Source organism: Nematocida displodere, assembly GCF_001642395.1.
Source record: "Nematocida displodere strain JUm2807 chromosome Unknown 8, whole genome shotgun sequence".
Lineage (NCBI taxonomy): Eukaryota > Fungi > Microsporidia > Nematocida > Nematocida displodere.
The window spans coordinates 68,237-85,162 of NW_027138135.1; the positions used below are offsets into that span (position 1 = coordinate 68,237).

General features: G+C 51.1%; 12 protein-coding genes across 12 annotated transcripts; 8 read left to right on the forward strand and 4 right to left on the reverse strand.

Moving 5' to 3' along the window:
- Nucleotides 1-91: 91 nt before the first annotated feature.
- On the reverse strand, nucleotides 92-1,348 carry NEDG_01818 (enolase; the record flags this gene model as incomplete). The annotated part of the gene is made up of 1 exon (XM_067689236.1): nucleotides 92-1,348. The coding sequence occupies one exon, from the start codon at nucleotides 1,346-1,348 to the stop codon at nucleotides 92-94; it is 1,257 nt and encodes a 418-aa protein (XP_067545036.1).
- A 21-nt stretch (nucleotides 1,349-1,369) lies between these two features.
- NEDG_01819 (uncharacterized protein) lies at nucleotides 1,370-1,948 on the reverse strand (the record flags this gene model as incomplete). Its single annotated transcript, XM_067689237.1, has 1 exon — nucleotides 1,370-1,948. One exon carries the CDS (start codon nucleotides 1,946-1,948, stop codon nucleotides 1,370-1,372), a length of 579 nt encoding a protein of 192 aa, XP_067545037.1.
- A 22-nt stretch (nucleotides 1,949-1,970) lies between these two features.
- NEDG_01820 (cleavage and polyadenylation specificity factor subunit 3) lies at nucleotides 1,971-4,022 on the forward strand (the record flags this gene model as incomplete). Its single annotated transcript, XM_067689238.1, has 1 exon — nucleotides 1,971-4,022. The coding sequence occupies one exon, from the start codon at nucleotides 1,971-1,973 to the stop codon at nucleotides 4,020-4,022; it is 2,052 nt and encodes a 683-aa protein (XP_067545038.1).
- Nucleotides 4,023-4,266: 244 nt separating this feature from the next.
- NEDG_01821 (uncharacterized protein) lies at nucleotides 4,267-5,667 on the forward strand (the record flags this gene model as incomplete). The annotated part of the gene is made up of 1 exon (XM_067689239.1): nucleotides 4,267-5,667. The coding sequence occupies one exon, from the start codon at nucleotides 4,267-4,269 to the stop codon at nucleotides 5,665-5,667; it is 1,401 nt and encodes a 466-aa protein (XP_067545039.1).
- Nucleotides 5,668-5,798: 131 nt separating this feature from the next.
- Nucleotides 5,799-6,326, reverse strand: NEDG_01822 (uncharacterized protein; the record flags this gene model as incomplete). The annotated part of the gene is made up of 1 exon (XM_067689240.1): nucleotides 5,799-6,326. The coding sequence occupies one exon, from the start codon at nucleotides 6,324-6,326 to the stop codon at nucleotides 5,799-5,801; it is 528 nt and encodes a 175-aa protein (XP_067545040.1).
- Nucleotides 6,327-6,406: 80 nt separating this feature from the next.
- On the forward strand, nucleotides 6,407-7,630 carry NEDG_01823 (UDP-N-acetylglucosamine/UDP-N-acetylgalactosamine diphosphorylase; the record flags this gene model as incomplete). Its single annotated transcript, XM_067689241.1, has 1 exon — nucleotides 6,407-7,630. One exon carries the CDS (start codon nucleotides 6,407-6,409, stop codon nucleotides 7,628-7,630), a length of 1,224 nt encoding a protein of 407 aa, XP_067545041.1.
- A 106-nt stretch (nucleotides 7,631-7,736) lies between these two features.
- NEDG_01824 (uncharacterized protein) lies at nucleotides 7,737-7,895 on the forward strand (the record flags this gene model as incomplete). Its single annotated transcript, XM_067689242.1, has 1 exon — nucleotides 7,737-7,895. The coding sequence occupies one exon, from the start codon at nucleotides 7,737-7,739 to the stop codon at nucleotides 7,893-7,895; it is 159 nt and encodes a 52-aa protein (XP_067545042.1).
- A 1-nt stretch (nucleotide 7,896) lies between these two features.
- NEDG_01825 (uncharacterized protein) lies at nucleotides 7,897-9,819 on the reverse strand (the record flags this gene model as incomplete). The annotated part of the gene is made up of 1 exon (XM_067689243.1): nucleotides 7,897-9,819. One exon carries the CDS (start codon nucleotides 9,817-9,819, stop codon nucleotides 7,897-7,899), a length of 1,923 nt encoding a protein of 640 aa, XP_067545043.1.
- An 80-nt stretch (nucleotides 9,820-9,899) lies between these two features.
- On the forward strand, nucleotides 9,900-10,517 carry NEDG_01826 (ribosome production factor 1; the record flags this gene model as incomplete). Its single annotated transcript, XM_067689244.1, has 1 exon — nucleotides 9,900-10,517. The coding sequence occupies one exon, from the start codon at nucleotides 9,900-9,902 to the stop codon at nucleotides 10,515-10,517; it is 618 nt and encodes a 205-aa protein (XP_067545044.1).
- A 1,093-nt stretch (nucleotides 10,518-11,610) lies between these two features.
- Nucleotides 11,611-12,450, forward strand: NEDG_01827 (uncharacterized protein; the record flags this gene model as incomplete). The annotated part of the gene is made up of 1 exon (XM_067689245.1): nucleotides 11,611-12,450. One exon carries the CDS (start codon nucleotides 11,611-11,613, stop codon nucleotides 12,448-12,450), a length of 840 nt encoding a protein of 279 aa, XP_067545045.1.
- Nucleotides 12,451-12,615: 165 nt separating this feature from the next.
- Nucleotides 12,616-14,472, forward strand: NEDG_01828 (uncharacterized protein; the record flags this gene model as incomplete). The annotated part of the gene is made up of 1 exon (XM_067689246.1): nucleotides 12,616-14,472. One exon carries the CDS (start codon nucleotides 12,616-12,618, stop codon nucleotides 14,470-14,472), a length of 1,857 nt encoding a protein of 618 aa, XP_067545046.1.
- A 274-nt stretch (nucleotides 14,473-14,746) lies between these two features.
- Nucleotides 14,747-16,879, forward strand: NEDG_01829 (heat shock 7kDa protein 4; the record flags this gene model as incomplete). Its single annotated transcript, XM_067689247.1, has 1 exon — nucleotides 14,747-16,879. One exon carries the CDS (start codon nucleotides 14,747-14,749, stop codon nucleotides 16,877-16,879), a length of 2,133 nt encoding a protein of 710 aa, XP_067545047.1.
- Nucleotides 16,880-16,926: the final 47 nt, after the last annotated feature.

Below are 16,926 nucleotides of genomic sequence, written 5' to 3' on the forward strand. Positions count from 1 at the left end.
TCTGTGTTGTTTTTATTGTGTGGGGTGTGGTGTAAGGGTGGAGGGGTCCCTAAAAACCAAGGCTGGGTCTGGGGACTGGACTGGGCCTGGGCTAGTCCTCAAACAGACGAAGAAACTCGTTGTACTTAGCCACTCGCTCTGAGCGGCAGAGGGCGCCTGACTTGATGTACTCGGCGCCTATCCCCAGTGTAAGGTGGGTGAGGAAGACGTCCTCTGTTTCTCCACTTCGGTGGCTGGTCATTACCGTCATTCCATAGGCCCGGGCTTCTTTCATGGCCTGGATCGTTTCGGTAATCGTTCCTATTTGGTTCATTTTGATGAGTGCTACATTGCACCACTTCTTCTCGCCTGCCTGTTTGATAAGCTCGGGGTTGGTTACAATTAGATCGTCCCCAACAACCTGCACCCCCATTGACTCGGCAATTGGAAGGAACTCCTCCCAGCTCGCATAGTCTTTCTCGTCAAAAGGATCCTCAATCATCGATATCTTGTACTGCGCAATGAGGTTGGTGTAGTACTCAATCAGCTCCTTCCGGGTCAGCACCCTTTCTTTCTCTGTCTTCCACCCAATGTTGTAGGTAACGTCCTCTCCCTTGGTTGCAAACTCACTAGCTGCCGCATCCAGCGCAATGGTGGGGTGTATTCCTGCCGTTCGCGAGGCAGAAGCTACCAACTCAAGCGCGTCCTCTAGGGAGGCAAGCGGCGGAGCAAAGCCTCCTTCGTCTCCCACACCGGTCATGCCGTACTTTAGCCTTACTTCTTCTTTCAGGTACGCTGAAAAGGTAGAGCACGCAGAGAACACTTCAAGAGGCGTGCTTCCCGGGAAAGAGACCATTATTTCCTGGACAAACAGCCCGTTGTCCGAGTGGGCGCCTCCGTTGATCAGGTTAAAGAAGATTTTCGGGAAAGTCTTTCCCTTAGCCCCGCTAAACTTCTGCAAGTACTCCCAGAGAGGCTGTCCCGCGAGAGAAGCACCCAGCCGAGCAAAGGACATGGAAAGCGGCAGAATCGCGTTTGCCCCCAGGTTGCTTTTGTTTTCGGTCCCGTCCTGGTCACACATGAACTTGTCAATGCTTGGCAGGTCTTCCACCTCCAGGTCGGTTGACAGCAAAGCCTTTGAGAGGGTGTCTATGGAGGCAACTGCCTGGGCTACTCCTTTGCCACGGCAGACACTCTCATTGTGGTCCCTGAGCTCCAAAGCTTCCTGAGAGCCTGTTGATGCACCCGATGGACAGCTTGATGTGAAGACACATCCAGCACTCTCCAAGTGCACCTCTGTTGTTGGAACGCCTCGGCTGTCAAAGATTGTTCTTCCTTTGAGCTTCTTCACGCACTCCCGAACTTTCATCAGGAGAAAGAAGTATTTTTCTTAAATGTTCAGGTTCGGGTGTGTTAGGGTTTGCCGGGGCTTGTCGGGGTTCGGGGTGTGTGTTAGGATGTGCTTTTTAAGAGAGTGGGGGTAGGCATACTTCTTCTCACAGAGGGTGCATGCATGGCTGTGGTTGCCGTGGGTGCCGAGGACGTGGGCGGCAAGGTTCTTTTTGGCCCTGAAAAACTTGTGGCAGTAAGTGCAGGAGTGCTTTGGGGGGGTCGTTTTTTTTGGCGTTGGCGCCGTGTGCATGTCAACGTGTCGAACGTACCAGTGCGCCCGAACAAAAGTCTTTGGGCAGAAGCTGCAGGCAAAGACTCGGCCACAGACGTCTCCGTGCCTGGCCAGAGACTCTTTTGAGAGGAGGCCCTTGCCGCAGCCGCAGACGTAGGCGGGCGGAGCGCTTGTGTGGTGTCTCTGGTGGTGGACGGCTAGGTGAGCTTTTTTAAAGTAGGCCTTCTCGCAGAGGGGGCACTTGAACGGGCGCACATCTTCGTGGGTGTTTTCGTGGAGTTCAAGGAGTGAAGGCTTTGGGAACGTCTTTCGGCAGTCAGCGAACCCGCACGAGTACTTGGGCATGCTAATTTTTAATTTTCTTGCAATGGACCAGAAACTGTGCCAAACAGCAGCCCAGATTCTTCCTCTTGGAGCAGGAAATGAGGTAGGTCGGTCGTGTGTGGTTACTAAGTTCCGAGGACTGACGGTGATGTTTGACTGTGGCGTGCATCCTGCCCATGTTGGAGTTTCTTCGCTTCCTTTTTTTGACCTGATAGATCCGGCCGAGATAGACGTTATTCTTATCACGCACTTCCACTTGGACCATGCTGGGGCCCTTCCGTACTTCACGGAGAGGAGCACCTTCAAGGGAAAGATTTTCATGACCCACCCAACCAGGGCCATCTTCCGGTGGCTGCTGAACGACTACGTGCGGGTGTCCAATGCCTCGTCCGAGAACGATCTGTTTACGGAGAAAGAGCTGGCCCAGTGCTACGACAAGATCATTCCGATTGACTATGGGCAGGAGATAGGTGTGAAGAGTGTGAAAATCATAGCGTACAATGCCGGGCACGTGCTTGGGGCAGCTATGTTTTTGGTGAAGAGCGAGGACATCTCGCTGCTCTATACGGGAGACTACTCGCGAGAGGAGGACCGGCACTTGAAGGCGGCTATTATACCGCCCGTTCCGATTGACATTCTGGTGTCAGAGTCGACCTATGGGGTGCAGTGCCATCAGAGCAAGGAGGAGAGGGAGTCGCGGTTTACCACGGGGGTTTCCGAGATAGTGAAGCGGGGGGGCAAGTGTCTTCTTCCGGTGTTTGCGCTGGGAAGGGCGCAGGAGCTGCTGCTGATTCTTGACGAGTTCTGGGAGTCAAGGAGGGACCTGCAGGGGATTCCGATCTTTTATGCGTCGGCGCTTGCCAAGCGGTGCATGGCTGTGTACCAGACGTATTTGAACATGATGAACGACCGGATTCAGGGGATGGCGGAGATAAGCAATCCTTTCCACTTCAAGCATGTCCAGAGCATAAAGAACATTGAGGCGTATGAGGACCGGGGCCCGTGTGTGGTGATGGCGTCGCCGGGAATGTTGCAGAATGGTCTATCGCGGGACTTATTTGAGATGTGGTGTGGGGACAAGAGAAACGGGTGCATTATTCCGGGGTACTGTGTGGAGGGAACGCTGGCGAAGGATCTTTTGTGTGAGCCGGAGGAGATACTTTCATTGCGGGGGCACAAGTTAGTTGTTCGGTCGTCGGTGGACTACATATCCTTTAGTGCGCACGTTGATTTTATTCAGAACGCCGAGTTTATTGAGGGGTGCAAGGTTTCCGAGATAGTGCTGGTGCATGGGGAGTCTTCGGAGATGGCACGTCTAAAGAGTGCGCTGGTGCATCGTGGGGAGATGCGGAGCGAGGAGGTGATTGTGCATACGCCGCGGAATGGGGAGTGGGTTGAGATCAAGGGGACGGGGGAGGTGAATGCCAAGTATTTAGGGAGCAGTCTTCCAAGTGAGAGTTTAAGGGGCTTTGTGCACATTGCCGAGGACGGGAAGGTCTCTGTGGTAGAAAGGGGGTGTTTGGACAAGCTAGGTATTTCCGAGATTCAGATACTTGAGCGGACCAAGATTCACGGGTTCTCATTCGGGGCGCTTCTGGAAAAGATGGAGACGATCTTTTCCAAGGCGCCCACCCTAAGCGGGCCCGCAGGGTCGCGGACTCTAACGGTAGAAGGTGTCAAAGTAGCCGAAACGGAAAACGACGCCCTAACCATCGAGTGGCAAAGCGACTTCAAAACGGACATCATTGCCAACTGCCTGCTCAAGTCCATAACCGACGCCTCGCACGGCAAAGACGCCCTGCACCTCGCAGCCTCTCCGCAGGAGGAAAAAAAGAAAGGTTCGGGGGCGAAGGGCAAAACCAGCGGCAGCAGCAAGGCCCAGACAATTCCAAAGCACTGTCTAGAAACGATTGCGCAAATCCTTTCCAACTACTTCGAGACAACCGTTACCAAGGGCAAGCTAGAAGTTCGGGACCAGGGGAAAAAAGTAACTCTGACCCGAGAAACCTTTGAGGGGGACCAGGATCTAGCGGAGGTGGTTCAGGAAGTGTTTGACAATGTGGCCTGGGTTGTCCGCCACGAGGGAGCTGTTTAGGGCTGGGCGGTGGCTTGTGTTTGGGTTTGGGCCTGGGCTTGGGCGGCGGTAAGACACTTGGTAAAGGGGTAAGGAGGTAAGGGGCAACCTGCACCGCCCCAGGACACAGCACCAAACAAAGCACTGCCCAAACACAAACACAAACCCAAACACAAAGCACTGACCGCACTGCCATATCTGTTTGTGGATTAATTGATGTTTGAGCTATTATCGTACTATAAAAGGTTTTTTTTAATAAAGGGGTATGGTTTACAAGAAGCTTAACACATCTCTCTATCTTACACCCAAGCTGATGTATATCACAGTGAACATGGAGTACTTCATCTTCTATAACTTTAGACATCCTTTTCTCCAGAGCCGGGGGATAAAAGATGGGCTAGATACACTTACGTTTGTGCTAATGCAGTTCACGACTTTTTTCAGTAATATGGCAATGGCGTTTTTTGCCGATCGGATCCAGAGACCCAAGGCAGTGCTGATTATGTGTCTGGTTCTGTCAGCAGTGGCATTCCAGGGTCTTTTGCTGGACATTCCCAAAGTCATGTGCTGTGGGCTGTTCATTCTGTACTCCACCTTCATTCTTTCTACCCTGCCACTGCTGGACAGGATAGTTTTGGACTACCTCCAGAAGGTGATGAATGCTCCGTCGTCTCTGTACGGGAGGCAGAGAATGTTTGGGACGTTTACATACTTTGTGACCAACTACATCACCGAGTCTCTGATTTACGACAGCGACAATCCAGAAAACAAGCGGTTTGGGATGCTTGGGCCGGTCTACATGCTTTATGCAGGTATTGCCTCGTCAATGGTCTTTCTTCTGGCGCCTGCCGACGCAGTTCGGCCTCTGTCCCGGACGCAGGAGAGGAACCGGCCGCAAATTATGCAGGCCCTGAAAAGCGGAGCCTACCTCTTCTTCCTCTTCATTATTCTTTTGAACGGGATCACGCGGGGGGTGCTTACTGTCTACCTTACCTCATACTACAAGGGCATTCTTGATTTCAACAAACTCTCACCGCCAACCAACCTTCCCAAATCTTTGCAGTGGGTGATGAACATTTTCTACAAAAACCCTGTTTCTACCTGCAGCACCTTTGGGGTGATTTTGGAGATTTGCATTTTCTTCTACTCCAAAACGATCCTTGGGTGGACGGGGCTGTACTGGGCCTTCCTTATCTCCCAGGTGGCCCAGGGAGTGCGCTTCTTTGCCTACACCCAGCTCTCGCCAACCAATCCCTACCGCTTTGAGCTAGCCTGTGCCATAGAGCTCTTGAAGGGAATCAACTTTGGGCTGACCCATTTATCCGGGGTGCAGCTCGCAGTGCTCCTGGTGCCCAGCAACCTCAAGTCCACCAGCCAAATGATCTATGCTGGAACCTTTGTCTGTCTTGGGGGCATGCTTGGGTCGCTAATTGGATACTTCTGTAAAATAGACACGGAGGCAGGGGCCCTCTCAATGTTTGCAGCTGGGGCCGTCCTTTCAGCAGCAGCCTCCCTCCTGATTGCTGTCAAGTACGGGGTAATGGACGGGAAGCTTTGGGGCCCGCGTGCTCTTGAAGTCCCAGAAGCACCGCTCAGTGCCCAGTCCTCAGAGGCAACGCTTAAATCAACCGGACCTGAAAAGCCAACGGCTGCAGGTCCATCCTAAACCATCCCACGCACTATCGTCCACCTACGCAGGCCTACACTACTGTCCAGAGACGCACACAGACCAATAAATTATCTTTATTCCACTACCATGCCCTATCTCGTGCCCTGTCTCGTGCCTCGAGCATACCCTTATCTATGGTGTCCAAACTGGCGCCCAATGGTTTCTTTTTTGTGGCGGACTGTTCCAACCTTAGATAGGGTGTAACACCCCTCAACCGCCTGTCTATACATTTTATCTACATTTATCTCTGACTCTATTTCTCTGTTTATTTCATGGTATGTCATGCCAATGTTGTATTCAAGTGCGGTAAGAATCTTTTGCTCCAAATAATTCACCCGTTGAAGACTCATGCCCTCGCCGGTTCTAGCTATTTCCTCTGCATTCTTTTCGGCGCTGTCGTTCCAGTACTTCCGGCTTATCAGGCAGCACACCCAGAACAGCTCTACCACGTCCCCTGCTGGCGCGTCTCCTTCAAAGAGTCTTTTGGCACAGAGTCTGGCATTGGTGACCTCTATAATATCGAAGCGGTAGAAAGAGCCTATTCTCCCAAGGACTTCTTCGATTCGGTGCTTGCTCGGGTGGGTGTAGTACATCTCAAACACTGTGCTGTGGATGATCAGGTTCTTTACTTCTCGGGTGCTTGTCTTTGGCCCCATCCCCCTGTCTCCGCCTCTTCATTTATAGTGGCCAATGCCTCTTAATTCGGATTGATAGAATCTGGAAATACAGGCGCTTAATGGAGGATTATTCCTTCTTTTGGCAAATAAGTAATTTACCTTTATGGACCGTGTTAATTAAGAGGTCTAAAAAAGGAAAATACGTATTTGCCAAAAACAGATTAATACACTGGCCCAAACAGAACATAAACAAAGAGAGACATTTATTGCCCCCGTCCCGAAAAAAGATGGATGCAAAAGTTCTTTTTATGGAGAGCGAGGCCAGAAGGGCCGTGGCAGCCGCGGGGAAGAGCGCCCTCACCGAGTGCGCCGTTGGGGTGCTTACCCTGGCCGGGGGGGTTGGGTCGCGCCTCGGCTTCAGCGGGCCCAAGGGAGCTTTTGAGATCGACACAAGCCGGGGCAAGCGCTCGCTTTTTGAGATGCAGGCTGAGAAGGTTGGCATTCTTCCGTGGGCCATCCTTGTTTCTCCCAAAACCAAAGAGGCAACCATCAGCCACCTGAAAAGCCAGGTTTTCCAGAGCACCCAAAGAAAAAGCGTTTACCTGATAGAGCAGGAAGAGGTAGAGGCGCTAAGCCTTGCCGGGGAAGTACTGCTGCAAGGCGACGGTGCGCCCGTTCGCATGCCCAACGGCAACGGCTCAGTCTTCAGAGCAGTTCACAGCTCGCCCGTCTTCCAGCTAACGGAAGGTGCGCTTGCTCAGGTGCCAGGGTCTCTTATTCAGGTCCTGGAGAGCCAGGGGGTCCAGAGTCTTAACATTGTCTCGGTGGACAACGTGCTTGTAAGGATCGCCGATCCTTTAATGCTGGGCTGGCTAGCCCAGGCATCGCTTGAGGTGGTCAGTGCAGCGGTGCCCATTCCCGAAGGAGCACAGATGGGTGTTTTTGTTCAGGAGGGTGGGTCAGCGACCATCTGCGAGTACATTGACCAGCCCCAGGGCGCAGCGCTTCGTAACAAGCAGGGTGTAACTCTGGGCAACATTGCCAACCACCTTGTGTCTCTAAGTTTCCTCGGGACGATGAACCACGGGCTGTTGAAGTACCACGAAGCAATCAAGAAGATCCCCCATGCCAAAGAAGAGCACCCCACCACGCCAAACGGCATCAAGCGAGAACTCTTCATTTTTGACGGTTTCAACCTCTCCAAGCATCACGGGGTGGTTGAGTACAGCAGCAATGCGTATGAGGGTCTGAAAAACAAAGAAGGGCCAAGGGACAGCGTTGCCAGCTGCACCCAAGCCCTGCTCTCGGGCAACGGTGAGATTCAAGGCGCCGGGCGCGAATGAGCATGTCTTTTTCGGGGCTGTCTGAAACCTAACGCTCAAAAGCCCGAAACCCGAAACCCGAAACCCGAAAGCCCAAAACCCGAAAGCCCCAAACCAAAGTTTTTTCATGGACATTAGCAACAACTTGAAGCAGCTGCGCTTCATGAAAACACCGGCCCCAAGCAAGCAAGCCAAGAGAGAAACATTGGGGACGTGGATACTAAGAGAGATGGGCAAGCAAGGCACCAAAAGCCCCCACAAGAAAGAATGTATAAAAGACATCTGATTTATTCTACTTTGGCACCGCCGACCCACTCCCAGCACTTCTCTTCTTTGGTGTTTCTTATAATGTATCCTTCACGGATGTTACTGTCTAGTGCAACTATTTTGCAGACTGCTCTCCACTCCGAGTTTGAAAGACCAGCAAACTCTTCCCTGAACTCTTTGATTGTTGAGGTGGGAAGGGCCAGTTTAGCTTTTTTATAAATATACGCCTTTAAGTACGTAGCATATTCCTTTATCTTCATAGACCGAACATAACGTAGGTGAAGGATATAGATGATAGTGGCTGCAATGATGAAAGCACCGAGTAGGACAATAACGATAATGGAAACGACGTAAAGTATCGTTTTGCTTATCTTCCAGAGAGTTCTTAGAATATCTGTTCCCTTCTGCATTAGCTTGGCTTTGTTTTCTGAGGTTTTGGAAAGGTTTCGATTCTTTTCTTGCTGGTTTTGGGTCCCTGTTGGTGCTTCCCGTTCCCCTCCAACGCGTTCCTCCTCAGTCTCAGTCTCAGTCTGTGCCTCTGTCTCAGTCTGTGCCTCTGTCTCTATCTGTGCCTCTGTCTCAGTCTGTGCCTGTTCTTCAGCCTTCTGCCTGGCAACACGTTCCCCTTCAACGCGTTCAGCCTCAGCCTTCTGCTTAGCAATGCGTTCAGCCTCAGCCTTCTGCTTAGCAACGCGCTCCCCTTCCGCTTTCTGCTTAGCAACGCGTTCAGTCTCAATGCGTTCCTCTTCAGCTTTCTGCTTAGCAACACGTTCAGCCTCAGCCTTCTGCTTAGCAACACGTTCCCCTTCCGCTTTCTGCTTAGCAACGCGTTCAGTCTCAATGCGTTCCTCTTCAGCCTTCTGCTTAGCAATGCGTTCAGCCTCAGCCTTCTGCTTAGCAACGCGCTCAGTCTCGATCCTTTTTGCCTCGGCCTTCTGCTTAGCAACGCGTTCCCCCTCAACCCGTTCCTCTTCAGCCTTCTGCTTAGCAATCCGTTCCCCTTCAATCCGTTCAGCCTCGATCCTTTTTGCCTCGGCCTTCTGCTTAGCAATCCGCTCCCCTTCAACCCGTTCAGCCTCGATCCTTTTTGCCTCAGCTTTTTGCCTAGCAACCCGCTCAGTCTCAATGCGCTCAGCCTCGGCCTCAACGCGTTGTGCCTCAGCTGCTAGCTTGGATGCCGCCTTTGTTTGAATGGAGATGTTTGGGTAGTAGTTTGCTGCTTTCTGGTTTAGTCTAGACCACCAAGTACCTGCACTTTCTATCTGCTGTTGCTTTTCTTCAATTCTGATGGTTATGTCCAGCATTAGTGTCCCAACAATGATCAGCGCCGCCAGAATGTAGATCATTCGTCCATAGTTGTAGAAAAAGATGAGTCCTTTGCTGTACTCCTCCCGTGCAGCTGGAACCTCTTCTTTTGCCGCAGGCTTGGTGGCCGTGGCCGTGGCAGGCTTGGTGTTGGTGTTGGTGGCCGTGGCAGGCTTAGAATCCGAGACTTTAGATGGAGCGTTTCTGAAACTTGGCGTTCTAGTGATCCGGACAGAAGCCCTTCGCTCCTGGATGCTTGCGGACCTGGAAGGTCTTTCCTCCGCAACTAAAACCTTTTCACTTTGTTTAGGCTCGGGCGCTTTTCTTCTTTTGGGCTCGCTGACTGTCTCTGCTGTTTTTCTTTTTTCTGTTTTCGCAAGCAAGGCAGCTGCTTTCTTCTTGGTTGCTTTTTTGCCATCCCTGGCGTCCTTTATCTGGCTCTGAAGCTTGGCAATTTCCTCCCTTCTCCGATCAATTTCTGGCTGATTTTTAACAAAACACTGAAGAATGTCTTTCTTTGGCATCGTTTCCTCTGGGCGTTTGAGGCCCAGAGCATCTAAAACGCTGCACATCTGCTGTCGAGATAATTTACCCGGATTTCTAAAAGGATCTGATTCTCTTCTTGCACTTTGCGTCATAGGTGTAAACAATGAAAATCGAAATATAACCCGAACAAATAAACAGAGGTCTCGATTTGCTTCTATTTTTTTTAGTTTCCATGAAAATCATTCTCACATCAAGCAACACCAAACTAACGCCAGAGAATAAAACGCTTCTCCAGGACCTAGAAGGGCTCTTCCCCACGGCAGAACCCATTCCTAGAAGAAACAGACACTTTTCCCAGTTTTTGAAGGAGGAGGCGGAAGGAGAGGCGCTAATCATTCGTCTGGACCAGGTGGACGTTACCCGGAAGCGTCTTCTCCTGATCCGGAAGGACGCGAGTGGAGAGCTCACCACCAGCAGCTACTCTGTTGTCTCCTTTGTGCTCTGCAAGAATCTTGGGGGCACTGTGGACAGTGGACACATGCCCGAAATAACGCTTACCAACTTTGACGATAGTGAAAACGACCAGCGCACGATCAGGGACATAGAAGCTATCTTTGGAGAAGAGAACCCGGCGTTTGAGGGAAGACAGGTTGTTTCCTTCACCAAAAAAAGAGGGTTTATCATATGTAGGAAGCACCGGTATATTATTAGGCTCCCCGAGGATCCGGCCGGCACAGAAAAGGTGCGTTTTGACGAAATAGGCCCAAGACTGGCCATCAAGCTCCAGGCAGTCGATGTAGACAACGCCTACATCTTCAAACACACCAAAAACGTTAAATTGAAGGACTAGCCGCCCGAAGACACCGATTGGCCCAAAAAAAGAAGCATCTAAGGCCGTTTTATCCATTGGGTGGCTAGCAATCTTTTGATTGCCAAAGAAATAAATAGAGAGATACGCAGCAAGGGAATGAACAAGTACGCCGCCCTCTCTTTGATTCTGCACCTTTCAGGTGCCCTCTGCTGCTTTAAAAAGTGGTTTGGGTCCAAGCAGGAAAACGAGGAAGAGGTTCAAGCCGTCCTTTTCTCCCGCCACTCCCCAATGGAAAGATCCAACTCCTCGCCCGCCGCCCTAAACACCCAAGACGCAGATAGCGACGACCCCCACACGCTCGCCCCGCCCCGAAAAGCCTCTACCAGCCCCCCTGCCTGAGCCCCTTAGCTACGCCCACCAAAGGACCAAACCACCCCCTTGATAATAAATGGGCACCCATTGGGCAGTTTTTTCATAAATGGGACACTTCCCCTAAGGAGTATGAAGTCCTTCTTTGTAGTTGCTGCTATACTCTTTGCCTCGTCTGTGAAGGGTGCAGAGGAGGAGTGGTTTTACAAAAGCAAGCACACCCAGCATTACAAGATTTTTACAACGGGAAACATTCTGAGGCTTTCAAGGTAGAAGAAGTTAAAGGTTAAAATATTGTGTGAACCACTATCCCTCGCCATAAGGTTCTGTGATTGAAGAATTGCACACACTCCAAGTAGCTATGTGGGGCGCTAAATGGAGACATCCTGTGCGAGCATTGTCCCAGAACATGTGCCAATCAAAGCACTCTAGCGCAGAGGCGTACAAGACTCCCTGCACAATGCTCAAGGCCTTGCAAATTTTTTTATATAAATAGCCAAGCCAAGGACTGCCAACTATTTATTCTCTTTTTTTTATTTTTCTGTCAGCAGACAGACCAAAGGACAGGCTCGCTGGCCGTTCTCTAAATAATAATCCTTTGCTGATGATGAAACCATTTGTGACTGATGCGTGATGACACACACATTTATAACTACAACGGTTACTGAGGCCTTTTAGTTTAACATCTTGTGCTCGGGTGGTGTAACCCGAACTGTACCGTACGTAACCCGTAACCTGTAACCCGAAGAAACTTTTCAGAAGTATGAAATTTGTAACAGACTGCTTGCGCGCAGAGGATGGCGAGTGGGTGGTAAGTACTTACAAGTACGAAGAAAGCGGGAGAACGGGCGAAATACAAAAAGACGGAGGGAGCGGGAGGGTCTCTGCTCCGACAAAAGGGACCTTTGATCTTTCGTCCCTTGGTGGAAGGGTGGTTGGGAGCAACTCAGACGGTGTCTGCATCTACACCAGCGAGCTGGTGCCACACTCTTACTTTCGGGTGGGTCTAAGCTATAAACACGCTGTCTGTGGGGGAGTGCTTGTTTCGGGCTCGGACGGGGGAGGGTACTGGAAGATAGATCTGGAAAAGAGTGTTTCAGAGCGCTTTCAGCTAACCTGTAGGAAGGAACCGTGCATTTACGACGTTTGGAGCGTTTATGTCAATGACCGGTACATCTACACGGGCTGCGATTCAGGAACGGTTACAGTAACGGACAAAAGAAGCACAGACCACACAGAGCTACGTTTTCAGGGCGGAGTTACCTCGATTGGCGAGTATAACGGAGAGATAGAGGTGGGGACGTACGAAGGACACTATGCCCGGCTCAGGAACAACTGCATAGACACCGAGCAGCGACTTACCGGGATAGTTTGGCGAGTTGTTACCGTTACAATTGCCTCGGTGGTCTATTACGTTGTAGCCCAGTCATACGACGGCATTGGCGTCTATAATCAGGCCTTGGCACATCTAGCCACCGTCCCAACCGATGACCTTGTTTACGCTATTCAGGTCCTGGGGGCGGAAAAAGACACCTGCATTCGAGGATACAACTACTACACAGGCAGTCTTCTTGAGTTCAATCTTTTTGATTTGGTGTCATAGTGTGGCGTGGCGTAGTGTGTCATAGTGTGGCGTGGCGTACCGTACCGTGCCAAGCCTTGAAATATTAAATACTTCCCGATTTGGCAAAAAAAAACAAGAGATTGATGAAAAAAGATGATCGAATCACTAAAAAAGGTGTAAATAGAGAACGCACTACCCGTTCGAATGATTCATAAGCACCACAGTAAAAGACGCCCAGGAACACTTGCTGTAGTCATGTCAACTATTTGCTGGTGTCTTTATGGAGGGGTGCTTCCTTACGCAGGAGCTACCTCGGGAAGACCCAACAACTCAGAAGACAGCCAAAACAACTTCTTCACCGTCCTCAAAGACATTCTAATGAGCATACCCCCAGAACAAACCATCCAAAACCCTACCGCCAATACCGCCAATGCCCAAGACCAAGCACTATTTGCCCACCTACTCGCCCAAACAGCTACCCAAACACCTGCCCTGGGCCCCGACGCAGTGAAGGAAATGGCCAAAAAAAAAGAGAAAGATATCTACAACGACTTTGCTTCTGAGCTTTACGGAGCTCTTACAGGACTTAAGCGGTGCAGAAGATGCTGTCTTTGCATTTCAGCACCCAAGTATCCATGCGGTAGACGAATTGTTGAAACCATTGAGTCCACCCTCGAAAGACACTTCAACCTCCACCCAAGCAGCTCTTTGGACCCGAGCAATCTAGCAGACCCAATTAGCGTTCTTTTCCTTGGCACCCAAACGGTACAGCACACAGACTTTGTCAAGTCTTTCATGGGAATTGAAGGCTTTGACGGGATAAAGCTTGTTTTTCTGGTTGCCCTTGAAACCTTTGTTCCGGCCCTGTGCAACCGTGGGGACTGTGCCTTCTGCCGAGACCTCTACAAAAAAGAAGGCTTTGGGCTTTATCGGGGCGTGCGCACCCTATTTGCCAACACCAGGGAGGCCCAGCTGTACAGCACCTTTGGGCACCCGAACGTCCTAGTTGACTCAAAGACCATCAACTACAAAACCCTCAAAACCACCCTGGAAGTCTTCCTTTCCCTTCTTAAAACCTCCAGCACGCTTGAAAGCCCCGATTTACTTGGTGGACGAGCACCTGAAACGCACATTCTCAGGGATATGCTAAGAAGCTTTGGGATCATCCCGGAGTACTGCGAGGCCAACCAAGAGTACTGCTTCAGAAAAACGGCAGCAACTCCCGGAGCATCTTCTTTTATGGACGAAAGGCTGGGCGCGGTCTACCGGATACCTTCGGTCTACAACCCAGACCTTGCCGTTTACATGCCTGAGCGCCGGAATGTCTTCCACACACTCCTCCAGCGGATCAACGCCATGCCTGAAGCCCACCGGATCCTTCGCCAGGTCTACGTGGACAACCCAGAGTACGCCTACCAGCCAACCCAACCAGTGGCCAGCTACGGCACACCAGCAGCAGCCCCCCTATCGGCCCAGAGAATCACCCGAACCTACCCAGAGAACTACCCCTACAACAACCTAGTCTCTTACACCGCCGTCCCCGAACTAACTCCAGGCATCTTCCAGAGCACCACCCCCATGAACACTGCGCCCATGAACACTACGCCCATGAACACTACGCCCATGAACAGCAACGTTCCCGACCTTGTTCCAGGCATCTTCCATACTACCACGCCCATGAACATTGCTTCGCCCATAAGCATTGCCGTGCCTGTTTCCAGCCTAACCCACCTAAACACGCCCGTGCCTGTGTCCACCACCGCCGTCCCTGTTTCTACGGCAGCCCCAGCTAACTCACAGCTCCAAGTGGCTAAGGCGCGGTATCTAGCAGACCTGGTGAAGATTATTGGGCCTTCTGGAGGAAACACCCAGGCCGTTCAGCCCATTCCCCGAAGCTCTCTTAACCAGGGAAGTGGGGCCCTGTGCACCAGCGCAAACAGCAGCACCCAGGTCTACACCACCCCACATCCTGTAATACAGCACACCATTACAACGGCCATCAATCCAGAGCCTTTCAGACTCCACCACAACCAAACCAGCACCCACCACACTCACCAGTAGCAGCACGGTGTGTGCCTTGCCTACCCCACCGCGCACCCCACCGCGTACCCCACCGCGTACCATGCACCACACCTACCCCACCGTACCCCACTGTACCCCACCGTACCATACCTTACCACACATAATAAACCAAGGATCTGTTTTAGTATCGAGTTAGGTCGGGTTGTTCGGGTTGGACACTGGGGTCTTTTAACAGTCGGTGTGAGCGGCACTGGTCAGGTGGAGATATTTCCGGATATTTTCTCTTTTTTAAGAAACAGTATTTTTTTTTTGAATGAATAGAGTACTTAGCATAGATTTAGGCGGATACAAAGTAACAGTGGCATCGTCAGACACGTCAACAGGCGATGTTATTTTGACGCCCTCAGGAGGAAGAAGCACACAAATGACCATTGACTACAGAGGAAAGAAAAGAGCCTTTGGCGCAGTTGGCAGCACCTACAAACACAGAGAGCTTGTTGCTGAAAGAATAAGAGAAGAGATTCCAAGGTTTTGCTTCTCCTTGCTTGGTCCAATAGGCAAGAAAGCAGGCACAATTGCACCAAAGACAACCTCTCACATGGTAAGTATGCTTAACAACCTTATCACTAACTACACATCAAAAGTAGGCGCAGCCAAGAAAGACATTGACGTAGAGCTGGTTCTTCCCGGGTTCTTTACAGAGGTGCAGCGAGAAATGGTTAAGAAGCTTGTTCGGCTCTTCACGCCAAGAGTAAGCACCGTTTCGGACTCACAGGCGCTCTGCCTCTACTACCTGAGCAGAAGAACTCCTTCAGCCAGGAAGCTTGTGGGGATCATTGACATTGGCCACGACAAAACCACGCTCACACTTGCCACCATTGAACCGGCAATGGTCAAGATCTATGCCCGGGACATCGTTCCGGTTGGCGGAGCCCAGGTCTCAAGGACCATCCTCGCCAAGATATACGAGAAGGCTCAGAAGTACCCCGACGTTTTCTCCGAGGACGAGTTTCGGGTAAGAAATGCCAAGCCGCTGGACTGGGTAAAAACGGCTATTTCAGGCGTCCCAGACATTACGGCACAGTTTGACATCAACTATGAGACCACTGCAGACATCTCCCTGGCGCGCACCGAGATAGAGGAGGAGATATCTTCTACATTTAAACCCTTTGAAAAGTCGCTTAAAGCTCTAACGGCTATGGCAAAGAAGATCCAAGACATCAGCACGGAGGTAGAGCTGCCTTTTGAGGTGGAGATAACTGGAGGGTCCTCAAGGCTCTTTTTCATTAACGCGCTGGTTGAGAAACTAACGAGACAGAAGGCCCAGATCCAGCTCAACGCTGACGAGGCAGCAGCCCTTGGAGGCGTGTACAAGAAGCTAATGGAAAGCCCATTCCATCGGTTCAGGTACGACCCAGTGATAGAAGACATAATCGATGTTGAGTACTACTTTGTTATTGATACACCCGAAGTGCCATCAAGAACCATCAAGGTGTTCGAGAAGGGCCACAGCTTTGTAAAGGACGCCAAAGCCAAAATAGCCAGCCAGGCGTACGACCTAACCGTCAAGCTCATCCAGCCTACCAAGCGGTCGGTAAAAGTTACCAAAGTAACCAAGGACACTTCCATTACTCTCTTCTGTGGAGACTTCCCTCTTTATCGGTTCAAGCTAACACCCCCAGCCAATCCCGAGCACCCCGAAAAGACTGAGCACCCCGAAAAGACCGAGCACCCCGAAAAAACCGAAAAAACCGAGAACCAAGACCCCGAACTAACCCGAACAATCAAGATAAGCACGTGGATAGACTCAACCGGGTCCATCCAGTTTTCTTCCAAAGATGTCAGCTATGAGCTATTAACCGACCTAGTTGACTTCTCAGCGGTGGTTCAGTCAGAGAAAGAGTGGGAAGAGAAAGAAAAAAACAGCGTTCTGGTAGAAGACAAAGTCAATGGCATCCAGGGGTCGATCTTTGAAATGGCAGAGCTGCTTGGGGGAGACACACTCTCCCGACTGCCCTCGGCCGAGAAAATCACCGAGTTTCTGATGGAAAAGATGATGAGCGTTCCATCGGGTGCCAAAACGCCCAAAGAGGTCAGCGACTGGGAGGACAAGCTAGAAAGCGAAATATCACCCCTCGCCAAAAAAGAGTGGGATGTTTTAGCCGCCGCCATTGCACAGGACGTCTCAGCCCGCTTTTCCAGAGAAGCTGCACCCCCCGCCTACCCCGGGGTACTCCACCTCTTCGATATTGAAAGCACACTGACGCTTTGGGTGAGGGAGCAGGAAGTACTTGAACAAAAAAAAAGAAGGGAGTACCAGGAAATGCTCAATGAAAGAGCCAGAAAGGCCAAGGAAGCACTGGAAAAGGCCGAACATCTCGAACATCTCGAAACCGAAAACCCCGAAACCGAACACCCCGAAGTGGAGGTTCAAACAGACCTATGACTGTGCCCTGGTCTATGACTGTGGCCCAGTACCAGCCCAGCATCCAG